General features: G+C 43.9%; 1 protein-coding gene across 7 annotated transcripts in view; it reads right to left on the minus strand.

Annotated features, from left to right (window-relative positions):
* The window catches only part of cep290 (centrosomal protein 290), a 66,890-nt gene that overhangs the window by 2,037 nt on the left and 43,626 nt on the right, over window positions 1–21,227 (minus strand). For 5 of the 7 annotated variants that reach the window (XM_061720908.1, XM_061720906.1, XM_061720905.1 and 2 more), the window contains 16 exons: window positions 20,291–20,398; window positions 18,249–18,448; window positions 15,004–15,217; window positions 13,982–14,119; window positions 12,552–12,773; window positions 11,387–11,509; window positions 11,135–11,277; window positions 9,833–9,988; window positions 7,906–8,029; window positions 6,692–7,165; window positions 6,343–6,489; window positions 4,171–4,257; window positions 3,910–4,074; window positions 2,920–3,042; window positions 550–719; window positions 327–468 (listed from right to left, as the gene is read on the minus strand). In XM_061720908.1, coding sequence (XP_061576892.1) covers window positions 327–468; window positions 550–719; window positions 2,920–3,042; window positions 3,910–4,074; window positions 4,171–4,257; window positions 6,343–6,489; window positions 6,692–7,165; window positions 7,906–8,029; window positions 9,833–9,988; window positions 11,135–11,277; window positions 11,387–11,509; window positions 12,552–12,773; window positions 13,982–14,119; window positions 15,004–15,217; window positions 18,249–18,448; window positions 20,291–20,398 — 2,736 coding nt within the window. The remainder of the gene's footprint in view (window positions 1–326; window positions 469–549; window positions 720–2,919; window positions 3,043–3,909; window positions 4,075–4,170; window positions 4,258–6,342; window positions 6,490–6,691; window positions 7,166–7,905; window positions 8,030–9,832; window positions 9,989–11,134; window positions 11,278–11,386; window positions 11,510–12,551; window positions 12,774–13,981; window positions 14,120–15,003; window positions 15,218–18,248; window positions 18,449–20,290; window positions 20,399–21,227) is intronic. The other 2 variants (XM_061720910.1, XM_061720909.1) reach the window with 1 other exon arrangement.

A 21,227-nucleotide genomic window follows, 5' to 3' on the forward strand; every position in this document is an offset into this window, starting at 1 on the left:
TATTACTGGACCACTTCACTATCTTTCAGACTCTTCTTATTTCTAAGAGACAGATTTCCAAACCAAGACACCAGCCAGAAGGAGAAACCCGATTCAATAAAAGTTTGATTGAAAAAGATCAAATAAATAAACAGCCTCACAATCTGCCTCAAATGTCAATAACTACCGAGATATTTGTACGAATCCACACACTCCACTACCGACCTTTTATAGTAGTTATAAAATCAATCACCATGTCTTCACTTTTAATGACAACAACAGAGTCATCTGCGTATTTTAAGACAATAGTCACTCGTATCCAGGAGTGAACCGGTCTTCAGTCGTACCTGGTCTTCCAGGTGTCGGATGCTGGTCTGGGCTCGGTCCTCGCGCTCCCGGACCTCCTTCAGCTGCTGCCGGGCCTCGGCGAGGCTGCTGCTCTTCTGGGAGAGCTCCTTCTCCAGCGCCGTCATCTTGTTCTCAAACATCCTGCTCAGAGAAGTCCGATCAGCTGGCGCCTCGGCGGGGGAGGGGGGGTGTCACGCGACCGGGCCGCTAGCGGCGTCTCACCTGGTCACCACGGACGCCTTCCCGGCCCTGCCGTCCCTGCTCTCGGTGGGGGGCGGGGTCAGGGCCTCGCGCAGCCTCCGCCTGGTGTCCTCCAGCTCCGCCTCCAGCTTCTCGTTGGTCACCTCCAGGCCAGTCTTGGTCGCGCGGAGCTTCTCCGCCGCCTCCGTTTCCTGATGAAACATCAACACGGACGTCTCTGTGAGAGGTGGGAATCAAACCCGGCACCGGAACTACGTGGACCTCGGACCTCTGGCCAGTTTTAGATTGATGCCTATCTAGTGATTTCAGCCTGGTGAAATTCCTCCAGCTCCTCCGAATCGCCTGATGATGCGTGCTGGCCTGCGGTCCCCACCCCTGGTCATCTCGTTGCTGGCCCCCCTTTCTCCTCCCTTTTCTCTCTTTTGTCCTGCAGGTGGTCGTGGGTGGCTTGTAGCTTGCATTACGGAGCACAAGTCTTTCCCCGACCCTGCACCCCAACCTGGGACTTGCTGATTGGGCCGGAGCTTCGGGAGCTGCGTGCTGGCCTACAGTCCCCACCCCTGGTCATCCCGTTGCTGCTTCCACCTGCCTGCTGTGCTGTTGCCGTCCCTGACCCACCAGTCTGGCCCTCGGCAGGAGGGTCCCCCCTTATGAGCCTGGTCCTGCTCAAGGTTTCTTCCCTCCTAAAGGGGAGTTTTTCCTTGCCACTGTTTGGCTTAAGGTTTTTCTCCCACTAGGGGAGTTTTTACCTGCCATTGTTTATGTAATAACTGCTCGGGGGTCATGTTCTGGGTATGGGTCTCTGTAAAGCGTCTAGAGACAACTCTGTTGTATTAGACGCTATATAAATAAAATTGAATTGAATTGAATGATGTCATATCCAATGATATATCTGATGATGTCATTTTCTGATTATATCATTTCTGATGATGTCATATCTGATGATGTAATTTCTGATGATGTCATATCTGATGATAGTTCTGAGTAAGGATGGGAATTGATAAGATTTTTACGATTCCAATTCCATTTTTAACGATTTGATTCTTCATCGATTCCCATATCAATTCTCATATAGAAAAAAATGACAACAATGAGACAAATCGCACTTATATCCAGTGTTGGGGTAGTTACTCAAAAAAAGTAATCCATTACATATTACTAGTTACTTTAAAAAAAAGTAATCCCTTACACTACTTAGTTACTGGTTGCTGAAGTAACTAGTTACATTACTAGTTACATGACTTTTGGATTACTCCGCAATATCACCTGAGCTGCACCATAACTCGATTGCCAATGAACAACATGTACAGGACTGTCTCAGAAAATTTGAATATTGTGATTTTCTGTAATGCAATTACAAAAACGTCATACATTCTGGATTTATTACAAATCAACTGAAATATTGCAAAGCTTTTATTATTTTAATATTGCTGATCCCCTCCCCTCTCCTTTTTAAACAAAGGCCTAAAGGTCCCCTGCTGTTCCTCTACCCGTGGCAAAAAAGTGGGGTCAGTAAACTCCCGATTACAGCTCAGAAATGGCCGTATTTCACAGTAAACTTCTTTCACCAGTAAATTCCCAATAACATCCACACACACCCAGCAAACACAAACATTACCAGTTAAATGCTATGTCAGCATATTCCCATAAACTCATCTTTTCGTGCTGTGTTTGTCTTAGAGTAACTATAACGGGATTACCCAAATTACAACTGTAACGCGTTACATTACTGCGTTACTGGCGAATGTAATCTTGTTACAGTAACGCGTTACTTTGTAACACGTTACACCCAACACTGCTAATATGATGGGCAGTGTTCCTTAGTTAATTAGTTACCTGCAGTTTTATCAGCCAGGAACATGCTAACGTTGCTGCTGCTGGGTTGAGAACTACTGATGTTAGTCCGGAGTGGATTGAAAACGCGACATTCATCGATTGTTATTGCTTGCTGTGTCCGCAAATGTTTTTGCATGCTCGTAGTATTTCCTCACTGACAAAATATTCACTTGGCAAGTATTGCAAGTTTGTCCTGTTGTCTTTTTTACTGAAATGTAAACAGACTTTCGAGCGTCTATATCGCTTGGGCGCCATGTTTGCTATTCACTACTGGCTTACGCAACGTGCGTGATGACGTCATTTGTGCCCACTGGAATGGAGAGACTGGAGACTCGACTAGAGTCGTACTTGACTGGTCGTCTAAAGGAAACGACGCTGCTGCCGTGGCAAATGTGGTTGCCATGGATACCGGTCTCAACGAAGCTCAGAAAGTTGTCAAAAAGGTGAAAGCAGCATCCGGTCAACCCGTCTACAGACCCGAACACGGACCACCGTCCCGGTCAGAACTCTGGATACGGGGTTATGACATCACAAACGTCGGCGGCGTGCAGCTACCCGTCTGAGGTCCCGGCGCAGACGCTCGTTCTCCACCACGATCTTCTCCAGCCCTCGGGTCTTGGACTCCAGCTTGGACGCCAGCTCGGCTTCGGCCCGGCGCCGCAGCGCCTCCAGGTCCGCCTGGGGGGAAACAGGTAGGGTAATATATCGTGCCACGAAATTTCGCGGTACAAAAACATCACGATACGTGTCGTGGTGGTGACAAACTGTAGCGCGATATTGGGTTATGAATATTAATATATTGTGTTTACTAGTAACATCCTATTGGTGCAGCGGGATCACGTGACGACCGCGCCTCGACCCGCGGACCAAAATCTTACTACGCTCAGAAGAAACTAGTACCGTTTTGTGGTCCCGATCACGGGACTCTTGCAGGGTTTTGAGCTCCGAACTTTTACTTCTAAGGTGAGCATGAATCAATCTTTTTTATGATGGAAAGATTGTGTCGTCCCCAAAGGTGTGAGGATGAAACGATAACGGGGTTCACCTTACAGCCTCAGGCTGGGAGCATGTGGCTGAAGCTCTGAGCTCTGTCAGAAGATAAATAACAGTCATGTTGCATTTGGAGTTTGGGACTTTTCAAAGTTTATTTATTTACTTTTATTTATTTATTTAATTTTAGTTGTTAAAGTCATAGATGAGAGAAACTATTCAGTTTGTGGCAAAATATTTTTACTTGTATGAAACTGAAGATGCATAATGCAAACCTGACATTTACTTTTAGTTCAGTTTGTTGAAAATGGTTGGCCTGGCTTTCTCTTTAAAACTTAAACAGTTATAAAGCATAACAAACTGTAACAATAGGGCAAACGCACAGCATTTTTGTTTTGTTTTGTTTTTCCAGTCATATGTTCCTCATTCAAGGTTGTTAAAAAAATACTGCTATAATATCGTATCGTAAGATTAGTGTATCGTTACACCCCTAGAAACACGTGACGTCACCACCGGAGACGGTGTTGCCGGGGACGACCAGGGGGCGGGGCTAACCTGCAGCTTCTGGTTCTCCTTCTCCAGGGCGGTTAGCCGGTCCCGGTCCGCCGGGCCGCCGGACTTCTTCAGGACCTCGTTCTCCCGCTGAACCCGCTCCACCACCTTCTTCATGAGGCCGATGGTCTTCTCCAGTTCTGGGACGGTTCTGCCGCTCTGGCCCGACTGTGGGGGGGATGGGGGGGGGGGTGTGAGACACACCCGAACCAGAACCAGAACCAGAAGCAGAAGCAGAACCAGAACCAGGTCTCTGGGACTCACCCCGGACACGCGGGCCAGCTTCCTCTCCGCCTCGGCCTTGTCCTTCTTCAGGGCGCCACACATCTCCTTCAGGTCCGAGACCTGGTTCTGGAAGACAGGAGGAGAACCGGGCCTGAAGCTGCTGACCACAGAGACAACGGAGGATGTTTCTGGTCCAAACGTTGCTTTTTTAACGCAGATCAGAGATGATGATTGACAGCTGAGGACCTACAGCATCTTAACGTTAACACCCCCCCACTTCCTTTTAATCCTTAAAAAAACCCAACAAATTCACTTAAATAAACTAAGTTCTGCTCCAACAGCCTCTTTCAGGAGCAGACTAAAAACGTACCTTTTTGCACAGACGTTTGACTAAACTCTACATGATTGGCTGAGTGATAGCATTTTTGTTATAATGGAATTATCGTCTTAAAACTAATTTTTATTCTTTGGCTTTTAATCCAGCATGAGAGTTGTGTGGTCTCTGTCCTGTCTTTTATGTTTATAAATCACTGGTTGTTGTCTGTTTGGTGTGTTTTTATTTCGTGCTTTTATGTGCTCTTATCTATTTTACTCTTTTTTTAGTTTTTACTATTTTATTATGTCTTGTTTTACTCACTGTGCAGCACTTTGGTAACCTTGTTGTTTTTAAAATGTGCGATATAAATAAAGTGGATTGGATTGGATTGTAACCCTGTAATTTTGTTTGTTTGTTTGTTTATGTATTTGAGCAAATTGAGTGAATGCTCGTCGTGTGAAATCTGCTTTATAAATAAATTTGCCTTTAAATAAAGCTAAATAAACTAAAACAATCTTTGGCTCCTTGAGACTTAAATACTTTTAAAAACATGTGAAGACATCTTCAGATAAATGTTTATTAGCGTAACAGCTTGGAGCTACAAAAGTGGGCCGGGTTAACTTTTTTATTATTTTTCTTTGTTAAAATTCTTGATTAATTGTACATAAATATATAACTTTATAATCTGATGTGATGCCAAATGAAAATGTAAAAAGCGTATTGGTTGTCAGGGAAACCTAGTTTCTCTATGGTACTAAAGATATTTGTTTTTACTGTAAACACACAGGTCTGGACCCGGACCCTAGTAGAGGGGCCGCAGGTCTGGACCTGGACTAAAAATGGAACCAAAAACGTCTTTTCTTGGTTAAATCTGTAAATTCAGGTGTTTTTAACACTCTTGAATGAACCAGTGGAAACTGGTTCTGAATGGGTCCTAACAGTCGACGTTGAAGCTCAGAAAAGAAAAGAAAAGAAAAATGTCGTGAGGGGGTCTGGGTCCTGGTTCTGGGACCTTTTTGGTCCCACAGTCATAATTACGAGGGAAAAGTACTGAAACTATGACACAAAAGGTTAATAGAAAAGTGGGCGTCGACTCTAAGACCTCAGCGTGTAGCCCCGCCCCCAGGTCCTGTCATGCCCCGCCCCTGGTCCTGCCCCCTGGTCCCATAGACATATATATACGTAGACGCCACATCGAGTGGGCTTGCCCGCTGCTGCGACACGTCAACGTCGCCGCCAAGACTGCGCTGTAAACTAATACAAGTAAATTGACTTATTTTCATAAAGCACCTTTCTACAAAGAAATGTACGTTTTACGTCTCATTTATTCATTCACACATGCACTAATATACTTGGGAAACAGTTAGGCACCAAATATAATTTTTTCAGATGGCAAAAATAAGAATTTTATTCATCCCACATAGGAGTATTTCATGTTATATCAGCTATAGAGAACAAGGTAGTGCCGAAAAACAATATATATCCCCCCTCACAAAAATAAGAAAAATAGAGAAACACATTTTCTCATCAACAAAACAAATTTTAATTTAACATATTTGAACAATTTTTCAGACAATAAAATAACATTTAAAACATTTTTCAGACAAAAAAATAACTGAAAAAAATCTTTAAAAAGGTTAAAATATGTTATTTTGTTACTTGAAAAATTTTAAATATGTTTATGTAAAATATGCTTTTTTGATTAGAAAATATGTTTCTCTATTTTTCTTATTTTTGTGAGGGGGGATATATATTGTTTTTCGGCACTACCTTGTTCTCTGATATAACATGAATGAAGTTCTTATTTTTGCAGTCTGAGAAAATTAAATATATTATATTTGGTGCTTAACTGTTTCCGCCCCCTGGTCCTGTCCCCCGGCCCCGCCCCCTGGTACCTTCAGGCGCGGCAGGTCCACGATGCTCTGCTCCAGCTGCAGCCGCAGCTCCAGGTTCTCCGAGGCCAGACGCAGGTTCTCCCTGGACAGGTCCGGGTCCTGGTTCTGGTCCCTCTGGGGCGGCGTGCCGGTGCCGCGTCCTGAAGTCTGCGGGACGGTAAAGACGCAGGATGAACATCCGGGTTGGAGGAGGAGGAGGTTCTGCAGGTTCTGGAGGAGGGAGACACTCGGAAGCACGGCTGGGTTCTGGTTTCTAGCTACGCGGGTTTCTACGTGGGCGGGTCCGGCAGGACCGGGGAGCCGGGTGGGACGGGGGGCGGAGCTTCAACTACCGACGACCTCTACTTTCCTGCCTTCCTGCCCGACCGGCCCGTTTCCTGTTTGGGTGTTTGTCCGGCTCTGGTCCAGCTGGGCCCGGATGTTCCTGGCGACCCTCTTCTGCTGCTTCCTCATCTCCCCCTTCTCCCGGTCCAACCTCGTCCTCGGGGTTCTCCGACCGGACCCCCCCTTCATCTTCCTCATCATCATCAGCCGCTGGCGCCGACTCTGCCCCCTCTGATGGACCATCCGGTTCTGGTTCTGGTTCGCTCCCTTCTGCGGTTTGTGGTTCCTCCTGTTCTTCAGAACCACCCGGGTGGCCGTCCATGGTAACGCCCGTCTCCGTGGTAACGCCTCTACTGCAGGCTCTGGGGCTCGCGGAGCCGCTACGGGACCCGGTGACCCGGCGGGCACGGCGGACGGCGCCCGCTTTGGTCGACGCCTCCTCGTCCTCGACGACTTCGAAGGTGACGCCCAACGACGCCAGGGAGGACAAACTCCTCCCCTTTACGGACAGTTAATCAGATCAGAGGTCAAGGGTCAAGTCACATAGATCAGTGATTAGCTGCAGATTAAAGGCAGATTGAGTGCGTTTACATGGGAAGTTTAATTCCTCTTTAATTCAGAATTGAAATTAAATCGGATTTAAAATTAATAAAAATGACCATGTAAACACCTAATTCCGAATGAAAATGGCCATTCCGAATTAAACTTAATTCCGAAGTAAGTGGCTGGTTTTGTCCGAATTTAAAAATCTGAATAGAATAATTCCGTGATCATGTTTACACTCATTCCGCTTTAAATTAATTCCGGCCTTTCTGCTGCTCAAGAGCAGAGACCATTTATTTAATAAATAGCTCGGAGGACCTGGAAATAATTAAAAGAACAGATAAAATTTGTGAGCTTTTCAAAGTTGTAGCGGCTAAGTTTGTTTTTCTTCCGGTAGTTTAACTTCCGGTCCGCCCCCCTATCCAATCAGAACCTTCCCAACCCCCAGACCTTAAGAGGAATTGGATAAAGCTGATCAAACGTGTTTTCCACGTAAACCTCAATTCATAATTACTATTTCCATGTAAACTCGAAGGAAAATAGTTTAATTCGGAATTATTTAATTCAGAATAATTAATTCAGAATTAAAAAACATCATGTAACCGTGGCCATTCTAGGGAAAAGACTTGTATGTTTGATCCTGAGAAGTTTGTGTCGAGGTGATCATGTCTATGGATTGATGGATCGATGACTTACCGAGGGTCTCGACGGAGACTCCTTGGAGCTCTGGTTCTCCAGACCCTGCAGACGCTCCTCCAGGAAGCGGTTCCGCTGCATCACCGTCTCCACGACGACGTCCCGTGGCAACGCCTGCTGCTGCCTGCAGGTGCCGGATAAAAAGCGGTTTGGGTCGGTCTCTCGGCAACGTGTTTGAGTATCATCTGTCTGCAAGTCGAAACTCTTGAGGCTCTGGACTTTCACCACAAGAGATGAGGAGACCGGAGGAGAAGAACAAGTCCAAACTAAACTAAAACTGCAAAAATAACCCAAAGGAAGAGATTTTTGGAGGTTTTGGGCGATGGAAGGACTTTCAGGACCTTAGAAAATGTCAAAGAAGGCAGACGAGTTCAGGTCAGCTCCTGCAGGGCAAGCTGAAGAGTGGGAAGCCAAAAAGAGCCGGATCGAGGTTTCCAAAAACGACCACAGGACTAGAGCTGGGTATCGATTCAAATGTCAAGAATCGATTTGATTCAGATTCTTAAGATTCAGAATCGATTATCACTATTTGATTCGATCCGGTCCGATCCGATTCGATATTGATTTGGGTTAGTGTTGCCTGGATTATATGACTGTAAAATAACTATTGAAATAATAATTTCACAATAATTATTGTGAAATAACTAAGAAATAAATAACTCAAATAGGCATTTCAATATCCATTTAAAGTGCAAAAAAAGAAAGAAATTGCAACAGCTCAAGCAGTAAACAAATTATTTTAGCTTGTCTGATTTATTCTGTCACCAGACACAGCTTGACATGAAGCACCGGCATTTTTCAGGTATTTCATGACAAACCGTGTCCGATAACAGAGAAACCAAACAAGCTATAGTAAATATAGATAATATGAACTTCATTGAACTAATATAACATTTAGATATTTAAGCTGAAATGTCCAGCATTTTCTCTAAAGAAAAGTTCATTTAGTTCAGGAGTTTTCAAAACTACTGGGACTACTGGGATTAAAGTTCACCAGGCAAAAATGTAATGATGAAAAAAAAAATATATATATATTTTTTAAATAAAAAAATAAATAAAAACCGATCTTTAGACATACAAATCGATTTTTAGGAATTAATATGAGAATTGATTTAGAATCAGAAAATCGATTTTTTCAACACAGGCTTACACAGGACGTCGTCTCACAGCTGGACCTGGTACCTAGACTTGTAGTCAAGACCGCCTAAACCGAGACCAGAGAGTATCAGACCAAGACAAAACCAAGACCAAGTCAAGACCAAGAGAAGACCAGAGTATCAAGACCAACACAAGACCACCAGTGTGCAAAGGCATCTCAATTTTCCAAGTCTGAGACCTGACGAGACCCAGAGACCCGAGACGGAGACAAGACCAAGACCATAAAAAAGTGGTCTTGAGAACTACAACTACTGCTACAACAAACTTCTTTTCTTCAACCGCAGTATCTTTCAGTGAGATGTTGGCAGTTCACAAGAAGTAAAACTTGATTTCTCCGTACGAGACCTCCAAAGTCCCGGAGATGAAACCGGCAAGAGACGTCGGCGAGAATCCCGTCCAGGAAGAACCAGGAAGAACCAGGAAGAATCTTTGTCCATGAACATCTGAACCAGGGAGACGGGTCCCGGACGTCCATCCTTTGGTCCGAGGAGGTCAAACTTGAAGTTTCTGGGGTCACCTTTGTTTCGGGGAGTGAAGAGGGAGGAGTTTGACCCTGAAAACACGGTTCCCGCGGAGGAACGTGGAGGTGGGAGTTCACGTGAGGAACCCTGGTCTAATTTTAGGTCTCAGCCGGTAAGAACGGGACCCAGAACTGACGTCGAGATGAGCGGAGAAGCTTGGTTTTTCGAAAGTGTCTGAAAGCTTGGTGGAACTGACATTGGAGACATTTCTCAGAGCATCGCGACCTCTAGCCGACCTCCTTACGTACTTGATGGCTGCGATCTGCGACTGCAGCTCGGAGTTCCTGCTCCTCAGCTCCTCCACCTCCTTCTCCGTCTCGGTGGTCCGAACCCCGACCACCTGGTCGGCCGTGACGCCGCGAGCCTTCAGCTTCCTCTGCAGCGCCGCCCTCTCCTGCTCCAGCCTGGACAGAACCACAGCAGACCGGGACGTGAGACGGCGCCTGGCCAGACGGACCCGTCTACTAGTGTTGTTTCTGTCAGCCTGGTTCAGTTTTAGTTGTAGTCTAGTCTTTGGGTCAATCATTTTAGTTTTTATTAGTTTTAGTCACGTTCATTCTCCTTTTAGTCGTGTCAAGTTTCAGTCGATTAAAAGTCTGAGCATTTTAGTCTTATTTTAGTCAAAATTGTCCAGGACCATTTTAGTCTGGTTTTTATTTGTCGACGATAATGAATTATATATTTAATTATCGTTATCGTCTCATGACCAGCATTTTCGTTGCGTCTCGTTTTCCTCAGGTGATAAAAGTTTCGTTGACGACGATATTTAGTCATAATTTTTGTTGGCGAAAGCAACTTTAGATGGATGTACGGATGGATGTACGGATGGATGAATGGATGGATGGAGGGAAGGATGGATGGATGGATGGATGGATGAATGGATGTAGTGGTTTTTTTCAGCAGCCTGTTTCAATTTTAGTTTTAGTCTAGTCTTTGGGTTAATCTATCATTTTGGTCTTTATTAGTTTTAGTCACGTCCATTCTCCTTTTAGTCGTGTCAAGTTTCAGTCGACTAAAAGTCTGAGCATTTTAGTCTTATTTTAGTCAGAATGGTTAATTTTAGTCTAGTTTTAGTCAAACATTGTATTTAGCCAAACCCATTTTACAATTCAAACAAGATTATCTTATTATTATATTATTGTTACCTTACAGACTCAAGAATACATTCATTCCAGATACAGAAGACTCTAATTTGAGTTTATAACATTTTTCCCCATTTCTCCCCGTCTTTGTCTTTTTGGACGACACATTGAGTTTTATTTTTCACGTCTATGTAGGAAAGTGGATCCAAAGATTCAGAACTACTGAAAACATAAAGATTAAGGATCTTTGCTAGAACATTTTGTCTCGTTTTGGTCAACGAAGATGAAGACACATTTTAGCAGAGTTTTTATTTTATAATCTACATTTTAGTCTGGTTTTTATTCCTCTATGATTTTGCATTATATATTTAATTATCGTTATGGTGACATGACCAGCATGTTCGTTTCGTCTCGTTTTCCTCAAGGTTCGTTGATGACGATATTTAGTCAGAATTCCCGTCCACGTACCGGGCGTACAGCTCCTTCAGGGTGCCCAGCTGCTTCGTCAGCGTCTCGTTCTCCCGCTCCTTCTCCTTCAGCGCCGCCTTGGACTTCTCCATCCGGGCCTGCCACCTCTTGCTCTCCTCCCAGCGGACGACTTCTTCCTTCGACTGTTGGAGACGGGTCACACCAGAACATGAGGTCCAGTCGGACTCGGACCCGTGATCACAGATCCTCCAGCACCATCTTTGCTGCGGTCAGATGTTTGATCAACCAAACCTTTCCGTGGTCGTCCTTGGCCGGCTTCGCTTCGGGCCGTTTCTCCAGCTCAGACTCCAGCCGCTGGATCTTCTTCTGCAGGATCTCGGCGCTGGGACCTTTACCGCTCGGCTCCGGCTGATTCTGAGGGACAAACACAAATAGTGATCCCTTCAAAAGGGCACTCAAGACTTTTTTGTTCACCCAGACATTTGTCTAACCTCAGTAGGAACTATGTATTTTTAATCTTTGCTGTGCATAGGTGACCATGTTCTGACTTTCTTTTTTTCTTGCAATTTTAGTCCATCTTATTTTGCTGTTTTTTTTTTTAATTTTTAGTTTTTATTGTAGCACTTTGAGATTTGTTTCAAATATAAAGTGTGTTATAAATAAAATGTATTATTATTATTATTATTATTATTATTAATAAACGGATCTCCATCATTCCACGATGGGTGTGCCGAAGACGGCAGGTTTCAAACATCAAACGAGTATTACAACAATAATAATAATAAAAATTATGATAATGATGCAGTAATAATAATAATAGTGATGAAGAAAATATTAATGATAATAATCATTATTATTATTATTATAATCATTATTATTGATAATGATGTTAATAATGCAGTAATAATAATAATGCAGTAATAAAAATGATTATTAATAATGATAATGACATAATGCAGTAATAAAATAAAAATTAGAATACCGTACTAATGAGAATAATGCAGTAATAATAATAATAATAATAATAATAATAATAATAATGCAGTAATAATACTAATAATAACAATGATGATAAATCATAAGGATAATAATAATAATAATAATAATAATAATAATAATAATAATAATAATACTGTTAATTATAATAATACCATAACACTAATGAGAATAATATGCATGGGGGGGGGGGGTGCCTCTTCTCAGGTTTCCGCCTCCACAACCTCAACTTATTTTAATGGGTGGATGTTATTGACCTGAACTCAAGTTGATCTCTCAGACTCTCAGACAAACCTCCGTTTGCAATTTTTTCCCCTTTGGTCCGATGGCATGATGAAAACCGCAGTCACACGAGCTGCATTTTTGGTGGTTTAGTGCAGACGGAGATCTTTTCAGAACCAGAACCGAACCGGTTTTAAAACAACATCGCGGGTGTGGGTTTCAGCGCCCGGAGACGAACCTGCACGGCGCTGGTGAGCCGCCTCACTTGCTGCCGGAGCTCCCGGACCTCCTGCTCCCTCTCGTCCTTCTCAGCCTGCAGCCGCTTCTGGGTCTTCTGCCACCTCTGGGTGTCCCGGTTCAGGGCGTCCAGCTCCTCCTTCAGGGCGACCTCCCGGCTCCTGGATGCTTTGGCCGACTCCTTTGACGCTTGGAGGTCGTCGCTCAGCTCTTGTACCTGGGCCTGAAGAGAAGAAGTACGTCAGTCTCCGGCAGTTCAGGTGATAAACCAACACTCATCATGGTTTACCCATGTCTCTCTATCTCCCATGATCCTCTTGTATTTGAAGCTGAGTCTTAAGATACATCCACACCCAATCAGAACAACGTTATTAACACTTATCCACCTCATAAAACCTAACGATCTGATATTTTCTTGCTCCACGACCAGCCGCTTCGCTCTGCGTCTGCTAACATGAGCGCAGGTGGAGGTGTGCACGCTACCATGAGGGGATGCTTTACTGTCTGCATGTACAGGTGGTGCAGGTTTCCATGGAAACCCACATCCAAAACAGTTGGTTGCAGCATACAATGAAAATAGGAGATGTCCTTTTTGCATACTAAAAAAAGTCACCACCGGTTGCCGGTTTTATTTGTTGTGACGCATGCAATAAATGCAAATGTCCAAAACTGTTTCCATTGAGTAACTTTATTCTACTCGCACTTTGTTTCCAGTTTAACAAAATGTGTCCACACTGTCCAGTTCTGCGTTTCAATTCTTTACTCCAAAAAACACACGAATATTTCCTTTTCATTTACAACAATACCACACGTACAAAACACTGTTTGTTTCCTACTCAGCAACACCTGAGTTCATTCATCACCTTGATTATAACCTTTGACGTTCATAAAAATGGAGAGTGGCACCACTCCCTCAAGTGGTAGGAGGCCCAAACAAAACATATCCAAAGATAAATCAGGATCTCTTACAGGAGATATCGCATCTGTTATGGAAGTTTATTCTAGTTTTTTTTTTGGTTTTGTTTTATAAAAAATAGTTTATATTTCTATTATTATATATTCTATTATTCTTATTTATTGCAAGTTCCAGTTTTCGTTAACTATAAAAATGAATGATAATTTAAAAAATCGAAAGCGCTGCTTTCATTTACCATTCAGTTCACCGTTACCATGGCAACCTAAGCAGCACGACTAGATTTCAGCATTCCCAGTTAACGTTAATTAAAAAGGTGAGCTTGTGCAGCGCCCGCAGGTGGTACCGGTCCGGTGATGTCAGCACATCGGAGGATGGAAGTCAAAAATCATCCTCTGATATAATCTTTCACACCAATCTCCTGTTTTATCACAATAATAAATGAGTTTCCGCGACTTTGCCGTCAGCGGTGGGGGAACCAGGCCTCGCGTGAGCCGCACCTGCCGGCGTCGCCTCACCTGGAGCTCCCTGGTGCGCCGGTCCACCAGCAGCTGCACGTTGAGACTCTCCTCCCGCTGCGCGGCGCCGGCCAGAACCTGCTGCTCCGCCGCTGACGTCATCTCGGCCCGCATCTCCAGCAGAGCCTTGCTGAGAGCCTGAGGAGACGCAGGGGAGTCACACGTCACGTCACGTTCAAACCCCTTAAAACTGACACCAAGTAACACATCCATAAATATATGAGAGGTATTAAGAATAATAATGTATTGTGGCAGGATGAGGCTCGACTCCAGAGGTTGGTAAAACACGTCTTTATTCCGTGACAGCGGAATCCAACTGACAACTCAACTGACAGTTGACAACTAACAGCAAACAAACATGCGTTGCTAAGCAACCAATAAACACTTGTGACCACGCCCCCTTCCCTGCAGTCCTGATGGGTGCGAGGTCCGTAATTGTGTCCGCCACAGTATTTACATTTTAATAATTTATTTTACATTTTGTATTCATTTATTTATGCTCTCCCTACTTCTGTTACGTTTACGGAAATTAATAATAATCAAGTTGATTGCTATTCAGTATTTACATATTTTTATGATACCTGTATATTGGAGCACTTGTCCGTCTTAGATATATAGATGGACGGACGGACGGACGGACAGATGCCCCAAAACTAGTTTCTATACATCAGGCCTGCTGGAGGACTTCCCATGATGCACTGGGCTGTTTCCCTGCTGGTTTTGCAGGTAAATGTGATCATTCTTCTTCTCTTTGTGCTGGTCATCCCTCCAACCAGTCTGGTACTACTGGAGGTTTGTTTAAAAAAAAAAAAAAAAAAAAAAAAAATCTTTCTTTTCTTTTTAACTTTACACTGTCACCTCGACCTTGCTCGGGATGGGGGATTGAACCAAAGTGGAGATTCAATTCAGTTGGACTGTTATATGAATCTGGACTGAACTGGATCATCCATAAATGGACCCATCCTCTGCGTGAAGCTGCTTCGCTGTGACTTTATTTGAAAATAAAGAGAAGTGAGTGAAACCTTGAGCTGCTTCTCCTTCTGGCTGAGCTGCGCTTTCAGTCGCTCCACCAGGTTCTTCATGGTGTTGCTGGGGGAGCGAACGTTGGCCTCCTTCTGGGCCTCCAGCTCCGTCCGGAGGTGGTTCATCTCCTTCTCCATCTGGGCCACCCGGTTCTGCTGGTCCTCCGTGTCTCCAGTCACAGCTTTCAGCCGAGCGACGTAGCTCTCCTCCAGCCTGCAACACAACCGTCAGTTTCAGAGCTGCAGTTTAGATGCCACCTCTAAAACCTGTCAGTGTCTGACTCCACCCCTAAAACCTGCCAGTGTCTGACTCCTCCCCCTAAAACCATTATGTGTCTGACTCCTCCCCCTAAAACCTGCCAGTGTCTGACTCCTCCCCCTAAAACCTGCAAGTGTCTGACTCCTCCCCCTAAAACCATTAAGTGTCTGACTCCACCCCCTAAAACCATTAAGTGTCTGACTCCACCCCCTAAAACCATTAAGTGTCTGACTCCACCCCCTAAAACCAGCCAGTGTTTGACTCCACCCCCTAAAACCAGCCAGTGTTTGACTCCACCCCCTAAAACCTGCCAGTGTCTGACTCCACCCCCTAAAACCATTAAGTGTCTGACTCCACCCCCTAAAACCATTAAGCGTCTGACTCCACCCCCTAAAACCTGCCAGTGTCTGACTCCACCCCCTAAAACCATTATGTCTGACTCCACCCCCTAAAACCTGCCAGTGTCTTACTCCACCCCCTAAAACCTGCCAGTGTTTGACTCCACCCCCTAAAACCATTATGTCTGACTCCACCCCCTAAAACCTGCCAGTGTCTTACTCCACCCCCTAAAACCTGCCAGTGTCTGACTCCACCCCCTAAAACCATTATGTCTGACTCCACCCCCTAAAACCATTAAGTGTCTGACTCCACCCCCTAAAACCATTAAGTGTCTGACTCCACCCCCTAAAACCATTATGTGTCTGACTCCACCCCCTAAAACCTGCCAGTGTCTGACTCCTCCCCCTAAAACCAGCCAGTGTTTGACTCCACCCCTAAAACCATTATGTGTCTGACTCCACCCCCTAAAACCAGCCAGTGTTTGACTCCACCCCTAAAACCATTATGTGTCTGACTCCACCCCCTAAAACCTGCCAGTGTCTGACTCCACCCCCTAAAACCAGCCAGTGTTTGACTCCACCCCTAAAACCTGCCAGTGTTTGACTCCACCCCTAAAACCATTATGTGTCTGACTCCACCCCCTAAAACCTACCAGTGTCTGACTCCACCCCTAAAACCTGCCAGTGTCTGACTCCACCCCCTAAAACCAGCCAGTGTTTGACTCCACCCCCTAAAACCTGCCAGTGTTTGACTCCACCCCCTAAAACCAGCCAGTGTCGGACTCCACCCCCTAAAACCTGCCAGTGTCTGACTCCTCCCCCTAAAACCAGCCAGTGTCTGACTCCACCCCCTAAAACCTACCAGTGTCTGACTCCACCCCCAAAACCTACCATTGTTTGACTCCACCCCTAAAACCTACCAGTGTCTGACTCCACCCCCAAAACCTACCATTGTTTGACTCCACCCCTAAAACCTACCATTGTTTGACTCCACCGCCTAAAACCTGCCAGTGTCTGACTCCACCCCCTAAAACCAAAGACTGTATAAAACAATGGACCAGGCATCGGGTCACGTGGGCGACTGGTTTTCTGAAGAACGGTTTGTAAACCTCCTTTTCTTCATAAGGGAAGACATCGGGAGGCCAACAGGGACACACCCACCATGTCAGTTAAAATGATAGCCTCATATATACCAGAATATACCGTTTAACATGTTCTCTACAACTGGAGATTGACTCACTTTCGGTCAGTCGAGGAACAAATTCAAGTTCTACATGAGACTCAACCTGGAAGAAAGATGGTGGACGATTCCCACCAGCAAATGTCTTGACTCCGCTCCCTTAAACCAGCAAGCATTAGACTACACTTTCTAAATTATGCAAACGTGACCCAAAACATGCAAAAGCCAGACTCCCCCTAAAACCTGGTAATAAGTGACTCCGCCCCCTAAAACCTGGTAATAAGTGACTCCGCCCCCTAAAATCTGGTAATAAATGACTCTGCCCCCTAAAACCTGCCAGTGTTGTGCTGCATTTGAACCCCTCGTTCATCCATTCAGGGGTTCCTCTCGTGGCTGAGATTCCTTCATGCCGCTGCACTATTGAACTTGTGAAAAACCCTCTTTAATCTGATTTCCGTTAACCCCTCGAAACCCAATTTACTTTAATTCCTCCTTCTGATTCTTCTTCTACTGTTTACTGAAGCGTACTCCTAAATGAAATACTTATCTGCTGTACTCTACTGCCCTTATTTTTTCATTTTATTTGTTATTAAAGCGTACTCTTAAATTAAATACTTTCTGGAAACCGCAAATGAGATGTGTACCTGCTGTACTCTACTGCCTTAGTTTTCAGCAAATTGTGTTTTTATTTTTTTACCTTCTTTTCTCATAATTTTATTTCATTTTATTTGTTATTTACTGTTTAATTATGTCTTGCTGCTTTTAATGTTGATGTAAAGCACTTTGAATTCCCTTGTGTTGAATTGTGCTATATAAATAAACTTGCCTTGCCTTCTGAACCGTCGGTCCGCCATAATCGTCTTATTCTTAGAAGTCTGACGCGACGGACTCAGCAGAATCAAACAGATCCAACCCTTCACAACTGTCTCCGATAGCAACGGAACGAAGATGAGGATGTTTATAAAGCGAGATGTCAAACCTCCGGAGGAGGTCGAGGTGTTTCAGTCGTGTCTTAGAGCTGCAGGGGTCAGAGGTCGAAGCTGCTGAACTGTGCTGCGTACTTTCCTACATCCCTGTTGTTTTTACCTAAAATAAACACCTTTTTTTTTAATTTAAACATAGATATATATATATTCTAGAGAATCCACGAGCTCCAGGGTCATTTAAGGTGGAAAGGCTTGACCCAGATGGCTTTCCAACAAAGTAGCGGTAATCCCGGCTGAGTGCGCCGTCAGCTTGGGTTTAAGGCCACGTTGCTGCTGGATTTGTAACATTTACAACACGACGGCGTTAAGATTCTGATGCCGGCTCGTCGTCCACTAATACCTCCCTCAGACCTTTTCTTACTGGTAATAATTTAACACTCGCACAACTAAATTAAATGATTTAATTCAAGCTCCAGAGTTGACGACTGCGTCAAAAACAAATTAAAAAAATTAAATAAAAGACAAGTGAAGGGAGGAATCACTTTGCCATGTCGTCGGCGTGCTTGTGGGCCTGCGTTTCCGTGGCAACCCTCTGTCCCTCCAGGTCGGCGGCGGTCAGCCTCAGCTTCTCTGCGACGGAGCCGAGCGACGCGTCCTGCTCGGCCACCACCTGCTCCATCTCCGCCAGCCGCTCCAGGTGCTTGGAGGTCGGAACCCGGATGCTCGGCTTCTTCAGCAGCTCCTGAGCGGAGAGAAGGGGACGGAACCATTAACAGTAAAGTTGCTTTCGTCATCGAAAATTATGACTAAATATCAGCGTCAACGAACCTTATATAATGCATTATCGTAGAGGAATAAAAACGTACTGAAGAGTATTAGGGCCAGGCAGGAGAAAAATAAAAATAATATTTTGGAGGAGGAAGATTTTTTTTTCATTATGCGCTTCGAGAAAAAAGTCAAAATGTCGAGAAAAAAGTCGAAATGTCAAGATTAATGTTGAAGTACAATTTCGAGAAAAAAGTTGAAATGTATCTCAACTTTATTCTCAAAATTTCGACTTTATTCTGTAAATTTTGACTTTATTCGCAAAATATCGACTTTATTCTTGAAATTGTATTTCAACATTAATCTCGACATTTCAACTTTTTTCTCGAAATTGTATCTCAACATTATTCTCGACATTTCGACTTTTTTCTCGAAATTGTATTTCAACATTATTCTATATCATCTATTCATAAGTGCACAATAAAAAAAAATCTTCCCCTCTCAAATATTTTTTCTGCTGCATGGCCCTAATACTCTTCCGTAAAAACAAGACTAAAATGTAGACTACAAAATAAAAACTCTGATAAAATGTGTCTTCATTTTCGAGACGAAATGTTCCAACAAAGATCCTTAATGTCCATGTTTTCAGTAGTTTCCTCTGGTTTAGTTCTGCTGGGTGACGTCAGTCCTCAATCCCAGTCGCTGCAGCGGGGAATCAGATCCAGAAGATGCAGCTGCAGAGTTAGAGGCTGATGCCGTTAACACAGAGCTCTAGGTTCACGTCAATTAAAAACTAAGTTACATAGAGAAACGCGGGGATCTGCTCTGGGGCTGGGAGAAGAAGAAGAAGATCCATCTTTGGATACACTTTCCTACATAAACGTGGAAAAGAAAACCCAATGTGTCGTCGAAAAAGAAAAAGATGGGGAGAAAAGCGGAAAAATAAATATGTTGTAAACTCAAAATAGAGTCTTCTGTATCTGGAATGAATGTATTCTTGAGTCTATAATATATAACCTTGTTTGAATTGTAAAATGGGTTTGGATAAATACAATCTTTGACTAAAACTAGACTAAAATTGACCATTCTGACTAAAATAAGAATAAAATGATCAGACTTTTAGTTGACTGAAACTTGACATGACTAAAAGGAGAATGAACGTGACTAAAACTAATAAAAACTAAAACGATAGCTCGACTTAAAGACTAGACTAAAACTAAAATTGAAACAGTGCTGACAAAAACAGAACTAGTTAACAAGACGACGAACAACCCTTAAACCTCCAGGAAGATTCTGGCGAGGAAGTGAAACTCTACTTCTGGACCAAATATTAACGGATGCTAATTTTTGCCATTTACTCTCTAGCGCCACCCTTCACCACGACGGCCGTTGGGGGTACTGCAGCCAACAGTGAAGCCGGCACGGGGAGAACGCACATGCAGCGTCATGTGACGTCACATCTGCAGGACAGCGCGGGAAATTCGGGACCGAATTGCAGCACATTTTGCAGCACACAGCCTGTTCAAGGCAAAGGAGAGATACACTAGAGGGCTCATTCTTTTGGGTTTGGAACGCTTCATCTGACATTATTACTAGAAAACTTAAAATGTATACAGATTTTTTTCATAAATCTTGCCACAATCCGGCCTCAAGCTCCTTTAAAGTATTTTATTTTGCTCCGGTTGGCCAGGAAAAGCATCTCCTGAAGCCTTAACCGGTGGGTCTGACGGACTCAGAAGAGACGCGTCTCCTAATCGCTGCAGCTCGCTTCGGCGCCGAGAGGCGGGTCTTTGAACCTGAGCGGCGTTGTCATGGTTACCATGGCTGTCTGCTTGAAGCTGTCCAGCGTTCGGTCCGACTGCGCGTCCAGCTTCTGATGCAGCAACCTCAGCTCCTCCTGGTGGCGCTTTATCGCTTCCTCTTGATCCTGTAAACAACAATATGCAGTTCAATAAATAAAAGAGAAGACAAAACAAAGAAACACAGTTATGTGCACAAGTTTGCATCGCTTCCTAAGTTCCTATAATACTATTTGTTTGGTTTTTTTTTGTGCAAAAACATAGTTATGGTCACCGGATCGTAGTGGGTCTCAGTATTTGGCATCAATAACCTCAGATGATTTGGGTAAGACTTTTTAACACCATTTTCAAACAAAATGTAAGACCAAAAAGACATTAAGTCACTAAGAAAGCCAGCGCTGAGGTTGCCAGATCTGACAGGTTCCTGCCCAAAAGCGTTGTAAAACCCACCAAAATAATGAAAAACCAACTCAAATCAAATGCCCACAACACCACTAAATAGCCCGAAAGAGTTCAGGCTCCAAACAAAGACTACAATTAAATTGAGTAGATTAAATAAAATATCAGTGAGTGTATTGTGTATTAAACTTGCTTAACCTGGCAACACAGATATAGAACCTCCGCAGGAGATTCTCCTCAAAACGATGAAATAAACTTTTTAATGATGACTGGATACATACCCTCTAAAATTAAGACCCTTGGATTGAGATTTAAGACAAATTAAGACATTTAAAGGCCTTATTTTAGCAACATTTAAGACTTTTTAAAGGACCTGCGGCCACCCTGCAATGCTGCAGATCAGTTTCAAAATGGTTATAAAGTCAATTACTGAAGAATTTAAAGTTCTGAGGGTTTAAAAAAAGCTGGACGTGGCCTCTCACAACCTCTTACGAAAATATTGTTCCACCTTTCTGCTTCTGGGAGACAAAGTCGCATCAACAGCACCTGACAGGTGAA

The sequence above is a fragment of the Cololabis saira genome, chromosome 5, assembly GCF_033807715.1.
Source record: "Cololabis saira isolate AMF1-May2022 chromosome 5, fColSai1.1, whole genome shotgun sequence".
NCBI classification, from domain to species: Eukaryota; Metazoa; Chordata; class Actinopteri; order Beloniformes; family Belonidae; genus Cololabis; species Cololabis saira.